At 44.0% G+C, this 25,357-nt stretch overlaps 1 protein-coding gene across 1 annotated transcript in view; it reads right to left on the bottom strand.

Moving 5' to 3' along the window:
• The window catches only part of LOC118232304 (A disintegrin and metalloproteinase with thrombospondin motifs 20), a 92,825-nt gene extending 88,278 nt beyond the window's left edge, over positions 1-4,547 (bottom strand). The window contains exons 1-2 of the mRNA XM_035427190.1: positions 4,457-4,547; positions 3,782-4,140 (exon numbers count right to left, since the gene is read on the bottom strand). Of these exons, the coding sequence (XP_035283081.1) occupies positions 3,782-4,140; positions 4,457-4,547 (450 nt within the window). The remainder of the gene's footprint in view (positions 1-3,781; positions 4,141-4,456) is intronic.
• Positions 4,548-25,357: the final 20,810 nt, after the last annotated feature.

Below are 25,357 nucleotides of genomic sequence, written 5' to 3'. Positions count from 1 at the left end.
AGCCAGGCCAGGCCATCAGTAGTGATTTTAATGACTGAAGAAACAGCAGCCTTAAAGGAGGTTGACATTATTTCAAAAAAGATCCTCAGCAGGATGATTATTTTTAAACAGATAGCGAGTGGCTGACAAATGATGTAGACAAGATGACATTCGGAGTTGGAGTCCATATTAAAGAGAGGCATCGGCCACATATTTCTACCTCATGTAAAGTAGAGGTGCACCAATCGATCGGCCATGGATTGGAACTGGTCGGTTTTCGCTCCATAACACGCGATCGGTAATCGGCAGGTTTTGGCTGATCTGTAATCAGAGCTCCTTCACTGTGTGGCTACAATAACAATACTGCTGTTAATAATAATAATGAAAGTATCTGAATGTATTGGTAACCTATAGAGCAAAAAAACAATCTTCTGTTTTCTTTGTTACCTGTTGCTTTAAAAACAATTCTTAAAAAAATGTTTTGATTAAAAAATTGCTAAATCGGAATTGGCTGATTTGGCTTCTAAAATAGTGTACAATAGACCGGAATCAGCCATAAAAATGAATGATCGGAGCACCCCCGAATGTTAACATCTTTATCAGGTGCTCATTTTCGGTATAAGCAGTGCATTAAAGCACCAGGCATTCAAGCATACAACTCATTCAAAACCTGAAATCTAAATTTTCAGCTTCATATAACGATCAAATGCACTGGCTGCTGTTCTCCAACAGGTGCTGAAATACACCTTGAGATTCAACTTCCTCTCCAAAGCTTAGACTGAGGCCACAAACCACGTTGCTCTTGTGTATAGGAGGAGAGACAGAACGGGAAACCAACTCAGTCTTTTTTTTTTCCCACAGAGCATGTAAATCTCTCAAGTCAAACAAAGTAGAAAAGAGCCCCCCAGCTCCTGATCTTTGCACAGGCATTCATCACTGTGCAGCGTTTCCAGCGCTGCGTCGCACTATGAACCCGGCTGGCCGGAGGGAAGCGGCGAGCATTCGCACGCTGCCCCGGCGTGTGAACCCTGGGTACCAACTCCGAGGAAACAAAAGCTTTCCCACACGGGAACGCCCCAATTCCTCATCCTCAGCTTCAATACGACATGCCACCCTTAGAAGTGTTTCTACGTCAGTGCAGTATGTTAAGCGAAACACCAGAGACGCTCAGAAGTTACTTCTCCCGATTAATCAGGAAATACTGACTTCCAGACCCTAAATGTCTTTGAGGTGACTACTATGTTGCTTTACTGCTTAACATGCTCCCCTGCCATCGGCGGTTAGCGTGCAAAGGCTCTTGACGTGTCTTTGTACAATACAGCTAAGTCCTCCATCTCTATGGCAGATGATAACAGGAGAGAGGTCCCAGCAATAAAGCCAAATAATCCCCTTTTCGGTACCCCTCTCCTCAGGATCTCCCCATTGATCGGGACAAATAATTTTTTTTCTCCCCGTTGTGTATTTCCCAGATTTTGACCCCCTGTGATAGTGTGACTTCTTTTGAGGGGTCAACAGGGCTACATGTTTCGCCTTTAAACTCAGGGCAGGCCTACCCCAATTTACCACAAGGGGCACCCTTCTACACTCACTACAGAAAAGTGACCCCTTGTCTTCACATTGTTGAAAATGTCAGAGTTCATTGATCGATTCTTCTTTCTCTATTTATTTTCCCGCCAAAATGACCCCCGCTTTTGGTGCCATGCCATCACTGCTTGGTGACCTCATCACATCGAAATGTGGACTTGGCCAACATTCTCAAGCGTTTAAAGTTCAAATGCTCAAGAAATTAAACTGAGAGGACTTGAAAGGTCTATGTGCTGCAGGGTGTAACCACGTATTCACTTAAATAACTGGTAGGGCAATTTGAACCCATGCTCCCATAACCTGCAAGAAACTTATTAATTATTCTTTAATCTTTTTTTTTTTGCACAATTTAAAATAATCCTATGCCCAAGGTCTTCGAGTAAACAAGTAAGAGGAGATTCCCATGAAAGAGCAGGACCAGGGGCAAAATTTGCCCACAAAGACAGCTTGCCCTTGTTCTGTCCCAATAACCTCACGTGACCTATGACATCACCCTTTGATGACATCACCCTATGAATACAATCCAAATTTCTTCCTTGCACGGGGGTTGAGGGCAATACCCCTAACATCGAACTGAAAATAAGCTGCCCGAGAAACAGCCCAGCATACACAAAATGTCCTCACAATGTTGCTGCCATGTAGTGGCAATGCTATAAAATCGACAGAATATTCCAGTAACATTGTGAGAACATTTTGAGTTGGCTGGGAGAGTGCACAGTACTGCCATCCCAAATCAAGAGAGCATAAAACTGTACACCGGACTAACAGTTCCTCTCCCAAACGCACTGGATGGGTCAAGAATAAGAGCACAATACAGAGACCCTAAATAGAGGTTTGCTCATGACACTGGGGGGAAAATGCAGTCAGTCATCCAGATTCCATTTTAAGTGACAGCCAAAATAAATGACATCACGCAGTAATTCTGTGGGAGCCCAGACTCAAACACATACCTTTACACACATTCCTACAGCAGGATTCTGAGCCTAGTCACTTCTTTTGAACCAAATTTTAATAATAATTCCCCCAATCCTTATCAATAAATTTCAAACAATCTTTGGTATTTGTAGGCTGAATGTTCATCTCCTTGATGTCCTTCATGATGCCAGCTAACTTCCTTTTTTTTACTCTACAGGCAATCAGCTACATAGTTACAGCATCAACAGGTACCGCAATCAACCACAGGAGTGGCTCCTGCACATTGCGATTCAGACAATCCTGCTGACTGAATCCCTCCCATTCTATGACCACTTGGGCATTACATGTGAAATGCACTGAACCTTCATTGCAGTCCAAAACGCAGCCTTTTCAGGAGCGCAGGTAAACACTCTTAAAGTTGTACTGTGGAGGCTCCTGGGAAACTACCACAGAATTAAGCTCCAAAAAGATCCATGAAAAACCATCCTGATGCGAAAACGTCCTCAAATTGCAAATTGGCTCAAAACATTAGTGTATGTAGCACTGCCTAGCCGGTGCATGTCATAGTCAACCATTCATTAAAAGTATAGCCCGGCTACCCAGCTGCACAGAAAAAGTGGTCCTCAGAATGCACTTAACCTTGATACCGTAGTACACCTGTCATAAGCCACTCCCATTTGCTATATAACACTCAACAGACACATGATGCAGCCCACAGACCAAATAAATATTCGGAATAGATATTCGGAATGAAATGTTATGTTTTATGTGAAATGTTTTATATGTGAATATACACGACACTTGCAACCCGTAGGTGGATGGGCAGAGTAGGGTATAAAGGGGCCGTCACATGCATGTCCATCACCCTCCCTTGGTATACAGGATGGAATGTGCCTCTTGCAGGTACAATGGCATTGGTTAAGTAGACAGCGCATACACTTGCGAAGCAGTCAATTGTCGGGTCTAATCGATCAAGTCGCTGCACAACAAACTTCACAAATGTCACCGGGGCAACCGCGGAAAGAGTGAGTCGCACCACCGCTCCGTGCGTGAGGTCCGTGGAAGCGCGTGCTCTCACACCCCACCCCTATCCCACACCACACCACCCCCAATACACAAACGTACAGCGACACATGCTCGCGCTGCGCTGCACTGAAATGAACTCACTTGCTCTGAATATTATGAGGGACTTATATGGAGTGCGCTCAAACACAGATATGTATTCATGCATGAATTAAAGGCGTTTTTAAACAATGTGGCGCAACAACCTAACACAGAATGGTGAAATGAAAATAATACTCACAAGACCAGTGCATAAACTGAAGACTGCAGGAAATTCACTTTTAGCGTTGACATGACCGCTGAAAAAGCAGTGTCTCATATCAGTGCCGTCTTGATGAGAGTCTGTAGCGGTGCTGTCTTCCGCTCCTAAGTGTGTCACTGTGTAAGTTGGAGCAATGAATCCGGAATGAGCTGTTAAATTGAGGTGAAAGCGTTGTCCAAAAGCATCAATTCTGTAGTGCGCCCGCAAACCGGAAAATTCAGCATCTACACTCCTCCGTCTTCTCCTGTAGTGCAGCGTGTGTGGAAAGGTTTCCCCAAAGTCATTTACACGAAGCGGTGTGATTATTTCATACGATGACAACTGTTTGATGAAACTTTCTAAAAGAAGCACAAAAAATAAATGTTTGTTAAAACCACACAAACAGTCAGTTTATTTGTGTTAATTCACATTAAAAAGTTAGAAATCATGCATCGAACTATAGGCTAGGATGTATGCCATGGCTTAAACAGCAATCATGTTTCTATAAATTTCTTAAGAGGTTTCAGGCAAGCAAGCTTTAAGGCAGACTTGAAGCATTCCGACTTTATTTAATCAACTAACTGAACTGACCCGACAGCGCCATTACCACCTGTTCAAAACGTTTTTCAGCAGAGCATTATAATGTTTAACTGCTCGATCAAACAGACATGTTACCTTGCTTGGGATGCAATCGATATTCCAGTGAATTCCAGACGAGAGCAGAGAGGTGACACATTAGTCCAACCAGCCGGTTTGCAAACTGCATGATTTCTTCAGCGAAGAAACCACGGCTTTTCGTCACCAGGGCAGTACCTTCTCAAGCCGCTCTCCCCCCTCCTTCTCCCGGATTGTCAGCAACAGGTCGTGGGATCTGTGGAGCGTCTCTGCAGCACTGATCTCGCAAAGTGCGTCGTCCTCATCGCATTCCTAAGCAAGGCTTCCGCGATCCTATGTAAAGCGCGTAAAATTAACAATGCATCCTAAAGAATTGCGCATAAGTAAACTATATCTATGCAAAGAAGCGATTCGTGCCAGCTACACTTTCCCTCAGCCATCCATAGAACACCCCGGGCTCCTCTGACCACGGCCAACATCAAACATAAGGAACGCCTCCGACCCAGTGAACCAATCAAGAGGCAGCCTCGGTTCCTAACTTGCCCAACTCGGCCAGAATCGATCTCCCGATTCATGCTCATGTTGGAAGAAATTAAGACAGGGTTGCAATTAAAGTTTGTTTAAAAACATACCCACTGTACTTTGGAGTGCAAAACACTTGAGCGTAAACGTTACACATCACTGGACACATCGTGCAAGTGAATCAGCTTGTTTCGATGCATTGTTTTAAAATACTTTTCTCTACGCCGCACCGTACTTTTAACCTCCCGACAGCCACAGTTTTTGTTAAATACATTTTAAGCTTTTGTATGGAAATAATCTGAGCTAATTCATAGCATTCTTTGGATTTGTTTAGCAAGCTAATTGGCGCGTATGTAATGCATCTTTAATGACTTAGTCGAATAAAACGCGTATTATTTGTTGACATAGCTGATACATAATTATAAATGAATGACCGCAGTTAATTGTCCTGTGAAGTGAGTTCATAACCGCGTGTCCATTGTACACGTACAGCCCGCGCCGACCAATGGACAATTGGGAGTCCCTTTTCATCTCAGCGCCCACCAGTGTCAGGGTATTGTGCGTAATTAGATTCGGTGCCCTTTGTTCATCACTCACCGGAAGCCTTTATTATTATTAGACGTCATCTTGGCTGTGGACTTCTCTTGCTGAGCATACTCACTGACGACGTTTATAGACGTTAACAATCGCTTTAGAATTTCCGCAGGGGTGGTTGCATTTCATTAGCGTACTAATGGCGCAAGGCATGCACGCATGCCATTCTTCCGCGTTAATTCACATCTAAACGAGTTTACAGCGGTATTTAAACGGCGTTCAGTAAAATGCGCACCAGTAAATTTAATTTAACACTGAATATTTAGTTGTATAATTGTTCTATTAAAACGTAGTAAATGGACTTTAAATTTAAATCCAAGGGCTGGTTTTCTTTTCTTCACGCCGGTAAACACTGAACTCTCATTCCAGACCAGGAGTTCTATCTCTAGCTGCATGAATGAAAGCAAGTTTAGTGGTTTTCATATAAAAGGTCTCATTATCATTGGCGCTTCCCTACGGAGTTATTTTCAGGTTTAATCCTTTAGCAGGGGCCTCTTCAGCTCTTTCCATTGTTGATTAAAACACCTTATTATCTGTCTGTATTGATGACATTTGAAGAATGGGGGAAAAAAATTAACATGTTAAAAGTAATTTGTTCATTACAATAATTTATTTAGAAGAATATGCACACACACACACACACACACACACACACAGAGAGAGAGAGAGAGAGGGAGAGACAAGAACATGCACAAAAATGCTAGCACATTCACTCACACATACACACAAACACCGCTAGAAATGCACACACACATAGACAAACAATAGCACTGCAACACCACCATTTTATGTTAATGCTTGCTTTTTAATCCAAAGGAAATATTTTTGTCAATCTAGATGAGGAGATATTGCCATAAAATAGCCAATCAAATTTAGCAAGCAGACCCAGCCCCCTGTTTCCAGCTTGGATGGTACATATTATTTCTTCAGCCTTATCAGGCCTTCAAATGCAGTCTTTCAATGTCTCTGTGTTCAGAGTAAATTAAAGGTCAAAGGTTAAAGGATCCACTCAAGGTTTCTTCGCTGCTCTGGTTCCCCTTGGTCTGATCTTGGGGAACTGGGGCCCAGAATGTCCATAAAGTGCTTTTAAGACATTGTTCCTTTGAGAAAAGCGCTATACAGATACTACTGAATTGAACTGAATTGAATTGAAGTACGATGCGTTGGGTGAAGCCTCAGTTTGACATTGCCCACAACCACCACCCCCCCTTCTGAACCCCTAGGAACTTGAGGCCACTGGAGGAAGGGGGGAGGGGGGTGGGGCGGTTGCATGCTTTTTGGCTGGTTGGTTGGTAAATTTTTTGAGACAGATCCCAATCCCTGAATTTCACTTTTATTATTTTAGAATCCATCGTTCTAAGCAACGAGTGTCAAAAAAGACACTCATACAGTACACCCACCACACCCAATCACAATGGACACTGTAGGACAGCTGTAGCAAAACCTTGTAAAATCTGCATTTTTTTTTCTATTTATTGTAAGGTTGAACAGGCGCTCAGCTAGCGCTCCCTTCAAAGTCGGTCTTGAAGGTCAGTTTGACCGTCGCTCACTTCACTCATTAGAGCATTTAGGAGAAGCTTGTGATTAGAGCAATTACGGAGGCAGGGGCTGGCGTTTATTTACCTTTTTATTCCGCTCGCCGTAATCGGGGGAAAAAGAGAGAGAACCGTCGCGAGCGGATAAGGCTCTGTGGCCTTGAACGGTGGGAACAAACGGGCGTAGCCGAGCCGCGGTCCTGGCGGCTTCTGCTTTATCAGCCGGCTGGAGGTCATTTGCCCACTGATCCGGTCACCGTGACGCTCGCAGTCTGCTGTTCTTGTGTTCCACGAGCCTGAGAGCCCAGTTCAGCTGTGGAGATAGGGGTGTGTGTGTGTGTGTGTGTGTGTGTGTGCGCATGTGTGTGAATAGACAAATATAAATAAAACTGGTGTTTCAAAATAATTTGAAATTCAATTTATAAACAATAAATATAACCTTACCTTCCATCAATATAGTACATGAAAATATAATTCAATGTACAGAATCCATGTATCCGCACTGTGATCCCATGTTTATCTGTAACCCTCTCTGCATTCCTCATCTCCTATCCATTTAACAAAAGAAAATAAAATTCAGTTTTCTTGTCAGCGCTATTATCTTAGTGTTAGTGCTGGGCCTCTCATCTCTTCAGAGGAAATATCTGAAGTAGATATAAAACGAGGCATTATTCAGAAGTTGTTCCTATCTATGACAGCTCTGACCAAAATAGCCGATAATCCGATAGCTCCTTGATTATTAAGTGTCGTAAACCCGGGGGGGTAGCCTTGAGGAGAGAGTAATCCGTGTTTGTTTGAAGCGGGCCTTGTTAAATATGTGTTGCAGCACACACACAGGGCCATATTATTCCCTGATAATTTTCTAACAAGATGCTTCAGCGTGGACTGGAGGGGGATTGCTTTGAAGAGGGCCCTTATTTAATTTGTGTTTCCTATTTCCAAGAAAAGTGTTTCTGTTCAAACCTCTTATAAGCGAGGAAATCCCTGTAAAACATGGAAAAAGTTACACAACTGCATTCGTTTCTACTCAGATATCCAGCAATAATGGAACTTGCCATTGCTGACTGGAGTGTTTGCTGTAGCTTCCAGCGGCAGGAGAAAAGCACTGAGGAATTTCTATTGTCCTCTCTTTTTTTCTTTCTGCTACCTGTTTTTGCCCAAGTTGATCATTGACCATTCATCTAAAAAAAATTTAAAAAATCAGTCAAGATATTATTGTTCACGTCGGTGTGTGATACATTAGCCAGTGTAAGACATTTTGATGGTTGCAAAAAGTGCTATGAATCCATGAATATGAAAGAACATTATTTTTAATTAAAAGTAGCTAAAATACAATATAAAATGGATGTCTTGAAATTAATCAATCATACGCTATGTTTTTCAGACACACTGGAGACAGGGGTAATTGTGAGGGGCCAACCAGAAAGTCCGAAAATCCCACAGGACAGATGTGAATATGAGCCGCTTTTCAACTGGCACCTGATTTATCAAGCAGAAAGCAGATACCTCATTGCTTACTGCCTCCCCCCCCCCCCCCCCCAAACGCCCCTCCCGTCTCCTCAAATAGGGGCAAAGTCTGGCTTTGAGTTCAAACAACCTCAATCCCTGTAAAGGTTCAGTGAGTTTAAGCTTTAAGATTGTAATGGCGGTGTGGCAGTGCAGAGATGCTGTATAGATCTGCAGATTGTAGGAGCACGGTCTGCTCCTTCCCTCGTTAGCGACTACACAAGGATTCTATTGTTTCTCCTCTGTAGTCACTACGCAGTCTACTTACGAAGCCTGACATCACTTAGGAGAGTACAGCCGCTATGCCATGGACTGAGCCATTAGCAGGGGTAACGCTATTGAAACAGTCAAGGTGCAGGAAAATTCAGCTCACCTGATATGTGCCCCCTGCTCCTGACTAAATGTTCATGGGCAGAGGTGTCAAACTGAGAGCACCACTTGATAAAAAGTCCTGAAGGGCCACATTCTCTGAAGGTTTTTTGTGGTTTTCTTAAAATCAGCAGCCAATTAATGCCTGGACAACATGCTGCGTTAATTATTTAACCATTAATTATTTAATCTACGACTTAAATGCATCACTGATGCGGAGATACATAAAAACCAGCAGACAATGGAACCCTCCAGGACCGGATTCTTTCACCTGTGTCCGGGGGTTACTGAGTGACTCGGTCTATATTAGTAGGACTTCTCTGGACCATAAACACTCAACAGACTTTCATTTGTTAATTTATTTGAAATTTTAAGGCCCATAATTCTCAGAATCATTGACATTATAATATGAGCAACTGCACTTGGATGCACATACACAGGCAAATAGGGACACATGTATACACACACACACACACATATGAATGCACACATGAACACACGCACAAGCACACCTACAGTCTAGGCCTCAGGCAAAAAGTTTTTCACACGCGTGGTCTGCGACTCGCATGCTGCACTCTTCCTGTTCACAGCGATACGCTGCTGCGAAACACCCAAATAACCACGAGCAGATTTAAACCAATAAGCAATCCCGCCCCCCCCCCCCCCGAAGCAGAAGGGCCCCGCCCGTCAGATATGTCCGAGGTGGGTCACGAAACTCTCGCCGCCCGGGAGCGTTCGTTTCGCCGGTCGGGGATTAGCGCCGCCGTCCACCTGCGGCGCGGCAGGCGACTCCGGATTAGGTCCAGAGCTTCCTCACGCCGCACGGCGTCAGAGTCGAGGTTCGCCGGGCGCGAATTCCCAAAGCGTTTAAACACGGCGCCCTGTCAGCCCCCCCCACCCCCCCATTGAGGAGGCATTGTAAACCATCGCTCCGGAGACGGTCCTGCCCGGGGACGGCTTTCAAACGCTGTCAAAACAGCTCTCGCACATCAATGTGTATTGTCACTGCCCTGATTCACGATGTCATGGTAGATCGCCAAAATGAAGAAGGGGGGGGGGGGGGGGGGGGGGATGCTAATAGCTTTTTTTTGTAAACTCCTAACAATAGAGAAATGGCTTGGTAGTCAGAGCTTTTGATAGCAGGAAATTACATTTGTATCAAAAATTCAGTACACTCTCAAAATCAAAAACCCACATTACAAAGGCACATCCGCCCGTCTTTGTGACAAATTAATCCCGTTGCTCAAGGTTTATTTACTTTGTGTGTGCGTGTGCGTGCGTGTGTATGTGTGTGTGTGTGTGTGTGTGTGTGAGCTTGTCTGTGTTTCTCTGAGTCTATATGAGAGTAAGTTGTGCTTTTAATTATTTAATTATCATTTAACAAAACATTTATGTGTTCTGACATTTTAGCCATATTTCTTAAAGTTATGTAGGACAGCTGGAGGCTCTTCTAAATTTATATGAATACCTATACGGTCTGATGTATGTGTTGATGCATACAGGCATTGGAGTTACCCACCACTGGCGGTTAGCCCCTCTTTGTGCTCCACTTCCCAACACCTCTGTGTTAATGAGTGCTCTGATGAAAAAGTCAGAGGGAAGGCAGAGACCTAAGAGAGGATCAATAATGCTGTGTCACACCGGGGACTGTGCTGGAAGGCTGGAATGAGAAAGCACACACTCTGGTGATTACACACCAGCAGGCGACATGCAAGAACGCATCAGGTTTTTTTTACTTTAAAAAAAAAAAAATCAGGTTACATTTTTAGACTTTTGAATCGGAATATTTAATGTTTGCCATCTTCAGTATGAAAGTGTAAAGGCAATTTTTGATTAAAAAAAAAAAATTCATATTTATACTATTGGACCTTTGAAGATGAATATATAGTTTGGCCTTCAGGGCAGGAAAGATCTAAATATTTGAGGAAAAAAAGAAGAAACCATGAAAAACTTTGATCGGGCTGGCTGGAACCCAAGTGGGGTGCATATATAGACCCCATACATCTCCCCCTTTCCTCCCTGCTAACGTAAACCATTTCCAGAACATTCCGGGAAGATTCCAGCTGGATTCCCATTTAGTTGAGATAACGTTACGAGAATGTTCCACAAACGTTAGCGCTAATGCATTGTTCCAAACACTATTGTTCTTGTTGTTTTCCCACACAGACTTACTGACAGCTTGCCCTGATGGTTTTAATTCCATCACAAACCATCATGCAGGATGTGGAAACGCATTTTAAGAATCGACTGAATGAAAGTAATGCAAAGGCAGATTTGTGTAACAGTCTTGATAAAATGAACGTGAAAGACTGTCTGCAATCAAACTCCCCTTTAAGCTGAATAACAGAACTGACTAAAATAAACAACAAAATATGACTGCTTCTAAATAACATTCAAGGGCCATTCAGAAGACTGGACAAATGTTCGTGTAAGGAACATTTACCATAACCTTCCTTTTGTGCTGGTAACGTGCTGAGAACGGAAAAGTTGTTAGCTGGGATAACTCTCCCTGCAGGATGCCTGCGACTCGATCCGCTAGAGTATCTCAAGTCTGCGCGCACTATTGGGTTTCATTGTGGAAACAGAAGGATCCGGAAGGGAAAGGCAGCTGCCTGATTTTCAAGCAATAGCTTTTTTAATTCCTCGCCCCCCTCCCCCTTCCCCATCCAGAGCTCCCCTGTGAAGTAGCTTTCCCTGAGGGGTCATTTTGAGGGGGTCAGTGGATTTGAATAAGGACCCTTCTCAGGGATCACATGCTGCACCCGTTACCTGTTACCACACCTTCGTTCCCAACCCATGCTGGCCACGTACCGTGGATGGCATTGTACGATTTAACCACCATTTATGGGGGCTTGTACTTAGTTTGTTTATAAGCGGAGGAGAAGGCAGCTATGTAGTGTACAAATAAGTGGCATTCACTCTTGCCTTGGAGAGCAACAGGGTCTGCTGTTTTCACCTAAAAATCAGCAACAGTTCAGAGCCAGGAGTCCAGTAATTTGTATTTTTGTCCTAATATTGTAGCTTGTTCTTCCCCCAAGTTTGACTTGGAATAAATTAGGTCAGAATAATGTTCAGTGTGTGAACTGAACTGTGTTCTTGACTTTAAATAGCTGTACGAAATGAGTATTGTACTTTATTGAATCTGTGTTTTGTAGTTGTTACAATGACCACGATATACACTTTTGTACGTCGCTTTGGATAAAAGCGTCTGCTAAATAAATGTAATATAAATGTAATATAGGTCGGGTACTTGTGGAATCATTTACTTCAAGCTAGTTTCAGAACTAGTTTCAGAAGAACAGTGACAATCTGCAGACCCTCCAGCTCTCTTCAGACAAGAGAGAAAACCACTGGTTTAAAAGGTCATGATCACAATCACTTATGTAAGAAGTGATTTCCTTCAGCCATGACGTTGGAAATAACGTTGTAATAGAACAGTGACATCACACTGAAGAAAAGGCTCATGCTTGTGAAAATCTTAGTATGGTACATGCACCACAGGCAAAATGCAAGCTTTGAAGGTTCTTAAATAAAACCGGATGGATTTTGACAGTATCCAGAAGCGCCAACTGTGGTCAGCCGCCATACAAAGTGATGCTCAATTTCCCAGAGAAGGGAACATTTCAGCCTCCATATTTTACAGTGACTCATTACTCATTAGCGACCCCTGTTGGTTGATCAGGTGCCCGCGTTGCGCCCATTGAGATACACAGTGTCATCCTTCAACCCATGACTGCGCCAACCAGACTTGTAGGCCGCGATGAGTTACAAAACCGCGGTTAGTGTCACATGCATCGGAGGAGAGCACACGCTTACATAACATAACCTCTCAAATCAATAGCAGAGATTGCAGAAGCTAGTGCTGACGAAGAATACAGTCATTCCAGAGCAGGAGAAAAGGGCTGGAAAGGGCTCAAGAAAGAGCACTTTCAAAAACTCCAAAAATGCTCTCTCATTAATTCCAGCCCAAGACATTCACATGAATATACATTAGCCGAGAGGCCGCTAGCATCCCAAATGCACTGAAATGATTATAGCATGGATCCCATTAGCATTTTCCTTTCATTTAGCTTTTTTGGTGACTCACTTGCATTTACTTGCAAAGCAAAGGACAAACAGTCAGCAGATACAGACCCCATTCATTGCTCGAGGACAATGCACATTTCTTCATAAAATGTTTTTTTATTGTGTTGAAACCCCATAAAACAACTCTTGAATACGAACAAACACAGAGGAGTCCACTTAGCATCGAACAGCCTGGAGGGTCAGTCACAGCATGGCCACCACACAATCAGAGCATCATCTTTCATTCTGTCTCTTTTCCCCTTTCATTATAAACGTACACCTGAGAAAGAGAGCAAGCCCTCTCTGAAGTACGTGTCAATGAAATGATGCAGCTCCTGCCACAAAGAAAACACCTTAAAAAAAGTAGAAATTTCAAAGCATATGGTTCAAAACATAATCAAAATAATACATGAACATGAATGATATCGATTGCATTTGTAGGTATCATTCATGAAGTATTTAAAGAATTTGGTAACTGGTGGCAAGAGGAAGCGGGACTTGTGTTACCTGGTGTTCCCTCACAGGTAATGCCCGTCCCATCATGCCTTTGGGCAGGTCACCAGCAGGTCACGAGAAGAAGCCATAGGCTAATTAGTTTCCAGGGTGGACAGGCCATGGGCTAATTAGTGTCCAGAGCCTTTGTGTGTAATTACAGATACATGTCCAACACAGGCACTTTCATTCAGCTGACTGGTTTTTTAACTTGTGTTCAGCCCCTGTAATCACAGTCATACATTTCAAAGGTTTTTTAGTCTGCCAATACGCATGTAGAAGTATCCGGGAGGATTTCAGAAGATGCTTTGAAGCATTACAAAATCAGAAACACTGGTTTTTGAATGATTTATGTATAATTAAATTAGGTAATTAACATTTAAAAAGAATCTTTGATTGCTTCGGGTTCTTTTCTTTGTCCTCCAGTTTGGAATTCCCATTCCTCCATCCTATCATTGCAAGGTCCTCCCTCAGTTTTTAAGGGCTAGCGCCCACTTATGCAGGTAGTGCAGGCACCCAGTAAGGAGGCCGCAGTTGCTCAGTCCACCACAGGGGTCACTATTGTGCATTGAGTTAGGGAACACCCTTCCAACTGAAGTCTTCCCTCTGTTCAACACAATCAGCAACTACATGCAGCACAGTAGGACTCCCAACTTGACATTTAAAAACTATTATTCCAGACCACAAAGGGCATAAAAGGTTCGAAAAGCGTTCATATTTTACTTTATTAGAAAGCCAAATTAAGTTTACTTAAGCACTTCAAAGTGCGGTGAATAAAGTGAGCGATAATGATATGAAGTGAAAGTCAAATAGGAAGTTAGATAAAAAAATGCTGTCACACTCAACCAGTCTAAAGTCAACTGCTCAATGTTTTAATTGCCAGCCTGTGTGCTGTTCTGGTGTGGAGGCCACCCAGGAACTCTGAGCTGTGTGATAAGGGGGGGGGGGGGGGGGGGGGATTCTGAGAGCCTATTAATTCTCTCAATCCGCTGGTGGGATGGGAGCCCTTATTTGGGAACCTAAATACGGAGAGCGAGATAGGAGAGAATCTGGCTAGTGCTACGGACCGCATATCCCAGAGCTCACCAGGCTAACAGCGGCTCCCGCAGCCTCTCGGCTCCGCTTCATAATTGGCTTTAATGGTCTACAGAGGCAGCCGAGGGGGGATCTCATCTTACCATTAGGAGAGGAATCGCTGCCAGGGAAACAGGTGTGTCTGCTTACAGGCCGGTGTAGAATTCCCAGACTGTACTCAGAGTTAAACACTCAGCACATAATTAATTTAGGAAAAATAAATTAATGGAACAAATAGTGGATGTTCCCAGAGTAGCATAATCCCCCCCTTGGAACATATGGTGACACCTTGGATAAAACTGCATAAAACTGACACAAAACACTTGGCCCTCAGTGTACGAAACCATGACGCAAAATGCATAGCGCCCCATTTGGAGTGGGTTTTTGATCAAGTGGTCTCGACAGATATCTGAAATTTATTTAGTGGAAGCCAAAAAGCAGCTGAATATTAAACACTGCACATGTAAACAGTTAGAAGGGTTCCAGTTTGTCCAGTGATATCAATGCATACCTCTCACAACATGATCTGTGAGATCTGATACTATAGATGTGTAAAATCATTTCCTAACTGAGTCTGCATTGCAGAAAGAGCATGGTGTTAATGTCAAACTTGTTTATTTGCAGTTTCTATTGCACCTAACCATTTTTTTGCAGTGCAGTGTGGTAAATTGCGGTGCAGAATAGCAGAATGTATATATCTGATGACAGATGATACTGTAATTTACAGAGATCCAGGGCTAGGGCTGCCAAATGACTACTCTGCTCAAATATGGGACACAGCACACACAAACGCTTGGAATTTGTCCAGTTAATAACTTTTGGGTTGTAATGGTAACCAGTAAGCTGATTTCAGTGGAATATTCACAGGACGTTTATCCATCCATTAGATTTTTTAGTCTCCAGATTTGTCATTTTGTGTGTGGCAATAATTTATAAAACAACGTAAAATTTGTAAATATAGGGAAATACAGGGCCAAACATTTTTCTGGCTGAAATAAGGGGTGTCCTGGTGTCTATTCCCCCTTCTGATTCCTGTTCCTGTACCCCCCTAGTGGAGCTTCTCAGTACTTCAACATTCAGTTGAGGGAGCAAGCATTTTGAACTCCACTTACCCTCGACAAGGAATTGCGCATGCATTGACTATTTCTAAAGTTAGGTATGATGACAGACGATCAATAAAGAGGCTTTAAGATGCTACATATTGTAGCTATCAGTTGAGAGAATGAATGCGTGCGCGTTGCCTTGTCCATGGCGAGCCCAGTTCCGGAAGCCGAACAGGCAACGGCAGACGGGGGGCAGACCTGGAGTCGGGACGGGCGAAGGGGCGAGGGGCGATAGATCAGGCCCTGTGGGGCTTGGGGGATTAAGATTTAAGCCGGCTGATAAGTGCGGTGCATTCCGTCCGTCGCCCGTAGCTCACGTGCTTCCAGGGTGTTCCCTGACGTAGACCTGAACCCCGAGGGGGAATGGCGCCCCCCCGTTAGAACCGTAACGCCAACCGCCGCTCGGCTAGCTAGAGCTTAGCCCTCTTTGGTCTTAAGACTCCGCAAAATGTTTAAGATAACATTGTTCAAATACTTCTCCTGTGTTTTCCCAGCTGCTTATCTCTGTCTGGCCAGAGTTGACAGATAATATGACCTCTTTTGTACAATTTTTTATACAATGAAATATCTTTTATACAGCATAAATGCTCGTACATGGATGGACTCCCAGAACAAAAAAATAATCGATTTTCCAGGCTTTGAATCAGTCACAGTTGCAGGCCATAGGCTTGCTATGCACTGGATGCTTGAACATCCAAATACCTGAGTTGCCTCTGGCCAGTAGAAACAGTCTCTTTATACTGGGTCCAGCTCTCCTATCTGTGTAGCCTGCAGACAGTCAGTCTGCACAATTTGTTTGATGGAATTATCTTTATGCGTGCACCACATGTGCGCAACTTAAATCCACTGGAATAAAAGCAAATAAAATTGATTGTTTCCATTATACGTAGTCTATTTCAGATTGGTTTAGATGAAACAGCGTCTGTAAAACTTAACGTTCTTTCAGGAAGGAACGCAATTTACAACAGATGAGACGCATTTCATTGCAAAACGTTCCTGTTGCTTTTGGAATAAACTGTGCAGTGTCCAGTGGACAAGCATTTTTTTGGAAGATATTTCACCAATCTGTTGGCAGTTAAAAGAAGCTAGAATTGCAAATGAGAGAGAAAGGTATTAAATCTTAAAGATCAAACATTATCTTACACATACCAAAAGTTTTCCTTCCAGACTATTTTTGACAACCAAAAACAAGGTATCAGCTGTTGAACTTGAACTGCCTCATGAACCTCAGTCTACCCTATGACCAAGACCCTACACTTTTCAGTGCAACAAACAAGCCTGCCACCTGATTAATATCATACAATATGAAGTATTGATAATTATGATTAATATCATATCATACGGCAGCATGTTTGCCTTGGAGAGTTAGACAATTGCTTTCACTTTGGCAATGGAAAAAACCCACCAATGAGTGTTTCCAAAATTATTTTTGTCCGCACATATATTGTGGACAGCAAGTTTACTTTATTGTTTGTTACTTTATTTTTAATTCAGTAATCTGAGGGGAAGAGTGAGTTTTGCTTGTATCGGTCTTATCTGAATTTTATTTGTCAGCTCGAGCATCTTTATGAAGCTGAATAACACTCAATAATACATTAATAATAAACACCAAGTAACTCAAATATTGGTAGTCAGCTCTTTATAGTGGAAGAGGCGGGCACCAACAGCATGACATGGTACAGGAAACTGCAGACCTCACATATAATAATGCAGGGGGCTGGATTTAAAAAACCAAACATAAACTCCTGAACAGGACTACGTAGTTGTGACATCATCGCCACATGGGGGTCCCCTGGCGATAGGTGGTGTTGTCAAGACCAGATTGGAGTTCAAGACTGTGGGACACATCACTGAACAGAAGGGACGGTCACATAACCAAGCATTAGTGCTTCAGCTGAATGTGACAGCTAGACACACCATTTCACATTTATGAAAGCGAAGGTTATTCTGCTAGATTACACCGCTTGCTGGATGTGATCAATCAGAATGAGGCAGTGGAAGACACATTCCCAAAAAGCACTGGACATTTTAAATAAAAGAGTAAAGATGAACCAGTTTATAAGGAGACAGGAAGGACACATCACTGACCGTGCCAATGAACAAAAAACACAGAACTCACTAAGACTCCCACAGAGCTCTCAGGAAGTAAGCGAACTCTCCAGGAGATTTCCAGAAACCAATTTCCATAAGCTGCTGTGATGCGCTGACAGAGCAGACGCTTTCTTTGTCTGTTCTTAACACAACAACACACACACGCACACACGCATGCATGCATACACACACAACATACCCACACACAACATACACACACACATACATACACACGTATACACTGATACGCAAACACCTATGCACATGTGTACACACACACACACACACACACACTGGGATCGTCTATGTCTCTTTTTTTAAAGCAGTGCCTATAGAGACTTGAGGCCTCTTTGGGAGACCTGTCAGGATGTTCCCTGTGCAGACGGGCTTATTGTGAGGGCCTGCTTTCCGGAACCTTCTGCCTGGCTGCCGCGGGCCGATTTCGCCGCGGGGTCGGCCAAGGTCGCCGTACCCCGCCGAGGGAACGAGGGGCTTTTGGCCCGTCACCGTGTCGCAGACACCCCCCCCCCCCCCCCTCAACAAAAGCGCAGGCTGAACCGAGGCTCGTCACGGGTTCGAGGGGGCCATGACAGCGCTGCCGTGTCCACACCGATCCAATGTTTGAAACTGAGAGGAATGTCTAACCTTTCTCTGACCTTTATTTTGCAGGTGTTTTGGCTCTGCGATTACTCCCACGTCACCGATCTCCCGTTCCACCTGCAACTGAGGTTCTACAGGTGGTTTGGCTACATTTTAAAACTGTAAATTTAAAATGCAAATTCCTTTGGTTCCGAAATCTGCTTAATGACTTCATTTAGAGACATGGAGGTATGGTTACATATATGCTGAGATGTGTAGATGCTAGGGGGCAGCTTCAGTCGCTGGATTTGTGTCGTGGCACTGCAACTGCGGACTTGTGTGTGTGTGTGTGTGTGTGTGTGTGTGTGTGTGTTGGGGAGGGGGGGTGTCCAGCAGTGTGGACTTTTTTGTGCCTGCTTTGGATTACTGCCAAAATGTGCTTCATGTTAAAGGCCAGCCAATGCCACAATCTGATCGGAAATTGATTCCAATAGTGTGCAATGAAGGGTATGACTCAATTACTTAACTATTTATCTGCTTCTCCCCCCACAACCCCCCCCCCTCCCCCCCACGACCCCTTCCTCCCAAAACAACCACCCCTCTCCCCCTTTAAAATAAGGAGAAAAAAAAACTTTCATTTTCTGTGTTAAGTATCCCAAAAAATCCAATTTCCTTCCATCAGATTAGTGGCTTTTGTGATGTTTTGTCCAGGCACTGGTGGGAAGATTTGTTTCCCTGGGGGTCTAGCTTTGTAAAATGGGCAATGTCAAATACATACATCTTTTTTATAACCACTTTTTGTTTCTTGTTCTTGCTGTTATATTTTATTCATAAAACAATAAATCTGAGCAAATAAAGCATTTCTTTCATATGACTTTTCTCCCCCGATTTACAGATCAGTTACATTGTGTTCAAAGACATTTTTTATGATTTATACAGATATCTTTCAAAGACTTGTTTTCATATTCCAAACAATTCAAATGAATATTTACAAGGAGTGCATAGCTTGGAACTGGCCCTTGGAACCAACCCCCGCCCCCAACCTCCCCACCCCCAACATTTTAATTATGTGAGATTACAGACGATATTGGAGTGGTGTTTGGACTGGATTCTGGACGCGAGAGAGAGGTTTTACTGCGAACGAAACACAGATGCCAATTAATCAACCGACGTCCGCAGGCCATCCTGGCGAGATGTCGTTTTGACGACTTCCTGTTTCTCCAGTACCCCGTGGAGCTGAACAAACAGGAAGCCTGAAGCCACTGCAGGGACCCGAAAGACTCGCTTTGTACCTCACCTGCGCCAAGCCTGCATGCGCAGTTACCGCAATTAAGAGTCTCTGCAATCATTACTGTCCTGGGAACCAATCCCGCACAAGGAAAAAAAATGCTTTTGAAGCCGACATGTGCGTATCATATGGGTATGCGTAAAATGCTAACGTAACCCTCTGGTTAGCATGACGCCGCGTGAAGGAAATCGTTTACGATAGCCATAGCTATCGGACGACGTTCTAGATCAGCGAAGTCACGGGGGCCTGCAGCGTCTGCTTGGTCTGCGTGCGTTTCAGTACTTAAAGGATTAATGTCAGGTGCTGATTGGCTAAATCGGCCACACGCCTCCCTTCCAGGGCCCAGATTGGCTGCTGATCAAGAAGAAAAAGGTAACCTCAGAAACCTTCAGACACTGCGACCCTCCATGACTGGAGTTTGAAATCTTAGATTCTATTCTGATTTATTTAGGCATAATCTATTAGAATTTATTACATTTCAGGCATTTGGCAGGCGTCTTATCCAGAGCAACCTAGAATAATAAGAACACAGTAAAGTATAATTACCGAAATAACCAATCTTGGCTCATCATTTACCTACTGTACATAAAACATCTACCTGAAACAGGACATGTAAATCTTGGCTAGATTAAGGAAATGAAATATAAACCGATAATAGAATAGCCCAGTCCCTCCCATTGGATTCATGATGTAATGTGACCCAGAGACACTCATTGCCTTCCCTGCCTTAGGGAATTTAAGGAGATGTGTCAAAGTTTACAGTATCTAAGTTATGTGATATAGTTTAAATGTCATGCGGTGTTACAGTATCTAAGTTGTGTGATATAGTTTAAATGTCATACGGTGTTAAGTGATACAGTGAATGTCATGCCGTGTAACAGACTTGTGTGTTCACTGGAGGTAGGAGATCTCTGCCCTCCAGGAGGGCTTAGCATGGAAAACAGACCCAGGACACAAAGGCTCAACATCAGAGTCAGATCTTATCTGGAGTAACCTACAGGAAGGCGCCCAGTCTTGCCTAACCGCATATCGTAGTGGCTTTTTCCTTACACACACGCACACACACACACACACACACACGCACGCACGCACGCTCTCACACACACAAACACTCATGCTGTGCGCGCGTGCACACACACACACACACACACACGCACCGCGCACACACATTTATGCGCACACGCACACGCACGCACGCTCTCACACACACAAACACTCATGCTGTGCGCGCGTGCACACACACACGCAAATGCACTCAAGCTGAAGTGTAACAGAGATAAATCCTAATTTCTGATACACTGTAGTCGTAATACCGCTGTAAATATATACCAGCTATACGATACCTATCCTGCTTGTTCATTTGTCAGCTACCCGCGGGCAAAGCACACGATTGTGAAACCGGCTTTATTAGCCCAGACCGCTCACCGCGAGGTGCTCGTTGTGGACGACCGTTCGGGGAACATACGGCATTTCCGTGCCGCGTTTAGCAGTGACGTAAACCGCCACCGCCGCGTTCTCCAAACCGCCTCTCTCTCCTTTTCCCAGGATCCACCCGGCACCGTCGGCGTCGCCGCGGCCGTCCTCCCCTCCCCGTCCGCAGGGGCCGAACGCGCTCCGGAATGCTGATGGCGTTTCGCCATTGAGCCGGGGGTTCATATTTTTTCGGGAGGATCCATTGACTTTCTCCCTTTTCAGCCCTGCTTTAATCCCCGAGCCTGGGTCCCTCCGTGGTCCTCCACAGAAGACCCATTATTCCCCCTCTTATTGCCCCCCTCCCTCGCGGCTTATCTCCCTTCCTGGTGACAGTCTTTTCAAGCCTTTCCTTAATGACCTGGGGAGGCATCCACGGTCCTAAAACTTCCCAGGCTAAGGGAGCCAGTGATGTCAGAGATGTTTGGTGGTTGGTGGTGGGGGGTTGCCGTTCATTCAGTCTCTGGGGTTTCCCCCCCCCCCCTCCGTCAACGAACGAAGCAAAACTTTTTTAAAGTCCGGATTCCCTGTCCCACGGTCCCCCCCCCACAGCCTCTCCTTATCTTCCGCTCAGTGTCGACGCAACGATAAACCTCCCCCCCTAAAAAAAAGTCACCCCACCGATCCTTTTGCAGAGGGAAGAAATAGGCCCTTGTTCAGTGAAGCGGGATTGGTGTTCCAAGATGGTGATGTCACCCACCAGTTCTTTGAAATGCCTGGTGAAACCCATAATGCGATTACAAAAACCCAAATATCAAATAAGATCCTGTAACCTTAAAATGAACATTTACAGCCTTGCGAAACATACTCTCGCATTAGGTAGCCATCTCAATCATGTATGTGGAAAGCAATTCATTATAATAACCATTTCAACATCACAATACTTTAAACACAAATCAAATAAGCAGAACACTTAAATATGAACACAGCTTCATAATTTCATGAACAAAGTAAGAAATTATGTTTTTGCTCCGAGCAGACAGCTCTGAACAGTTGTTTGTAAACCTTTAGCGAATGTGTTCCTCTAAATGGCAGTATAATGGCTTTGCACAGTTAGATTCCATATCGTAATGACATGAACGTACCTCCCACGTTTTCTGCATGTTTACTTTTTTCCCCCCGCAGAGAAGTTACACCATCATTGCTGAACCACAAGATCACGGTTTAAATATATCACATAATTCCACAGGCCTTTGTACTATTTACACTGCACTTTGAGTAGTGAGGTGGGGGAGGGGGACGGGCAGATTAAGTTACAGTTGTAGTATGAAGTATTATAATAACAGGGTTAACTGTGGTCATATGTGGTATGATTTGGTTTGGTCATACTGTGGTTGTTTGTGGGGTATGATGTAGTATGATCATACTGTGGTTATATGTATGTGGTGTGGTCCTACTGTGGTTATATGTGATATGGTACATATTGTGTATCTAGAATGATTTGGTTTGGTCATACTGAGGTTGCATGTGGTGTGGTACAGTCATAATGTGATTAGATGTGGTATGGTATGGTCATGCTACGGTCACATATGATGTGGAAGGCAGCAATGGCACGGTCATGTTGTGGTTGTCCTTGGAGTGATGCGGTCACATTGCGTTTGTTGTATGAGATGCAGGTGTTGGGGTCCCCCCGAGTCCCTGAGTGTGGCTGGGGGTGGGGGGGGGGGCAGGGGAGTGTCTGCATTTTAAACCCTAAACCCTGAACTAAACTAAACTACCTACGGCCTTGGGACGGACACGTCCAATTGGCCCAATTAGGTAAATAATGACCGCAGTGAAGTCATCTGCAGTGCGGGAAACAGAAATAAGGATGGCCCTGGAGGACGGGGTCTACACCAGCCTGTGTCCTCTGGGCTCCATCTGGTTCTTCTCTGTGAGAAAAGAAGGAAAAAACCAGCGGGGGAAAAACTGAAAAGGAGGGGGGAATTAACCAATCGAGCCTCTTCACGAAACCTCAGCAAATTCAGTCTTCAGCATTGCTGCCATTTCCTTTACACATAATAAGGTGCCGCATTTTACATGAGCCTTTGCAGGACTTTCCACAGAGTAAGAGGTAATTAATGTGTTCATTTATTTTTTTGATTAAAAAGTTACATTGCATTATAGTGAGTGATGTTTTTCATGGCACCTCAGTTTCTGATGTGTACCATATAAAAATAGTAATGGGCCTTATGGAACAAGACTTCAAAATGAATTTAAAGGGGATGCCAATATTTCGGTCAACAAAAAAAAAGCTCCTCTAGATGCACCAGGTTTGTCTGAAATGGGGCCTGGGCAGGCCTCTCCGCTAACAAAGACACTAAAACACAGGAACGAAAGACGTGCGTAACCACAAAAGTCTCTCTCTCGTGAACCGCGAAAACCAGCTTAAACAGCGAACGCGTTGAAAGAACCGATCACGTATTGAGGTCTAACAAAAAAACCTAACAAAGCCCAACAGCTACAAAGCTAAACACGGCAACAATGCCGTCTCACATCGGGAATAAAAGGAGGGGATTGTGGTTTGCAACGAATGGGCATTAAGATCTGGTAGGAGGCAGTAAAATCAAGGGCCCAGGGCTTTGTTAGCTTGTAAGAACAAAACATCAAGCTTTACAATCTGCAAGTGCCACATTTTTTACAATTAGTTCATGATTAGTTCATCCGTGTGTGCCATTTGAATCTATATAGCACAATTCATGCAGAAGATGCAATTCAAAGTGCTTAACATAAAATAAAGTTAAAAAGCAGGACCTGAAACAAGTATGTATAAATTAAATATACTGCAGTTAAAATACTATTATTTTTAATTAAAAAAGCACTGATGATTTTCCTTTGATGCTGGGTATGTCAAAAAATGAGGTCACTATATAGAAATAGTTTACTTTCATGCCCTGAAACATTAAGACAAAGCTCGTATAACCGCACCACTTCAAAGAAATCAAAAACACTTTTTACCCATAACTTCTTGAAGAAGCTCAAATGTAAAAACATTCTCAGACAATGAAAACCAAGAGAACATCTAAGAGTGAATGCATTTCAGAAAAGCAGGTGGGTCCCTGAACAATCCTTGTTTATTTAACGGTGAGAAACCTCTTACGGTTATGACAGCTGGTATGCAATGGAAAAAAGAGACCAATCAAAAAGGCAATTGCATAATAGACATGAAGACAGGTTTAAATAATCTTCCTAAATGAGATGTTTATGAAAACCAAACGCCAAAATGTCTTACAGGCAGACTAAGCTGCTTTGTTCGTGATTTTTCATTTTGTCAGGTGAGGTTATATATGCCCGCAAAGTGTGACGATGTCATAGATTGCCTTCGAGGAGCAGCGAGAACAGAAGGTGGAAAATGCTTTGACATCCAGCACAGCATAATTACTGGATTTAGATAAGAGGGGAATTCCATTATAAATAGGAAACCCTGTACAGGGTATTAGCTTGTTCCACTGTCACTCCAGCTAGCTAGACGTGTTGGCCATTATAGAGACAGTAACGTCATTCTCATCGCAACCACAGCAAAGGGGAGGTTGAATTTCAATTAAATGAGTGTCATTCTCACTCTCAAAAAAAAAAAAAGTTCAGATGGCAAGAGCATCTACAATCAATTTTTTGATTCAGGGGGGAAAAATTCAGGAGTGCAAGTTACATCACGAGGTCCTCTGATGTAACTCAATGTTTTTGAGTTAAAACCTTTTCTGATTGACCCCCCAACCCCTCCCCAGAGTTCCACATATTTGCACGATATGGATCCTCTTCAATTCAATTCTTCATTCTCTCTGTGACGCCATTTGTTGTTTTTGTTTTAATGGGGAAAGTTCAGCAGCACACTTGACACTCTGCACTAACCTTTCCTTAATGCAGCTAATTAAAATCTTAGAGGTTTTACTGTGTGTGTAAATTAAGGGTGCACTCAAGTGTGCAAGCACACTCGCACACTCTCTCTCTCTCTCTCTCGCACACGCGCGTCACTTCCTCTGCCTCCCCAGTGACTGGCAGCTAACGGCGGCTAGCGGCAGCTCGAGCCCTGAGAGACGTTGACTGGCGCTCTGTTCTCCCGGCCCGTCCGCGGCACAATAAGGCTCTTATTCCCGCCCGCTTCCTGCCGGAGCCGGAGGGGGCCGGCGCACAAAGGGACCGAGGCAAACCCCCTGCCGCGCAGCGCAGGGCTCGCCGAAACGCGCCGGTCATTCAATCCCCCCCCCCCCCACCCCCCTCACCCCCGCCCCCGTCCCCGCCCCACCCGACCAGAGAACTTTCACCATACAGGTGAGATACAGGGACAGTCCTCCCC

The sequence above is a fragment of the Anguilla anguilla genome, chromosome 7 (assembly GCF_013347855.1).
Source record: "Anguilla anguilla isolate fAngAng1 chromosome 7, fAngAng1.pri, whole genome shotgun sequence".
Lineage (NCBI taxonomy): Eukaryota > Metazoa > Chordata > Actinopteri > Anguilliformes > Anguillidae > Anguilla > Anguilla anguilla.
The sequence above is the reverse complement of the archived record's forward strand: the minus strand, read 5'-3'. Positions and strand labels throughout refer to the sequence as shown.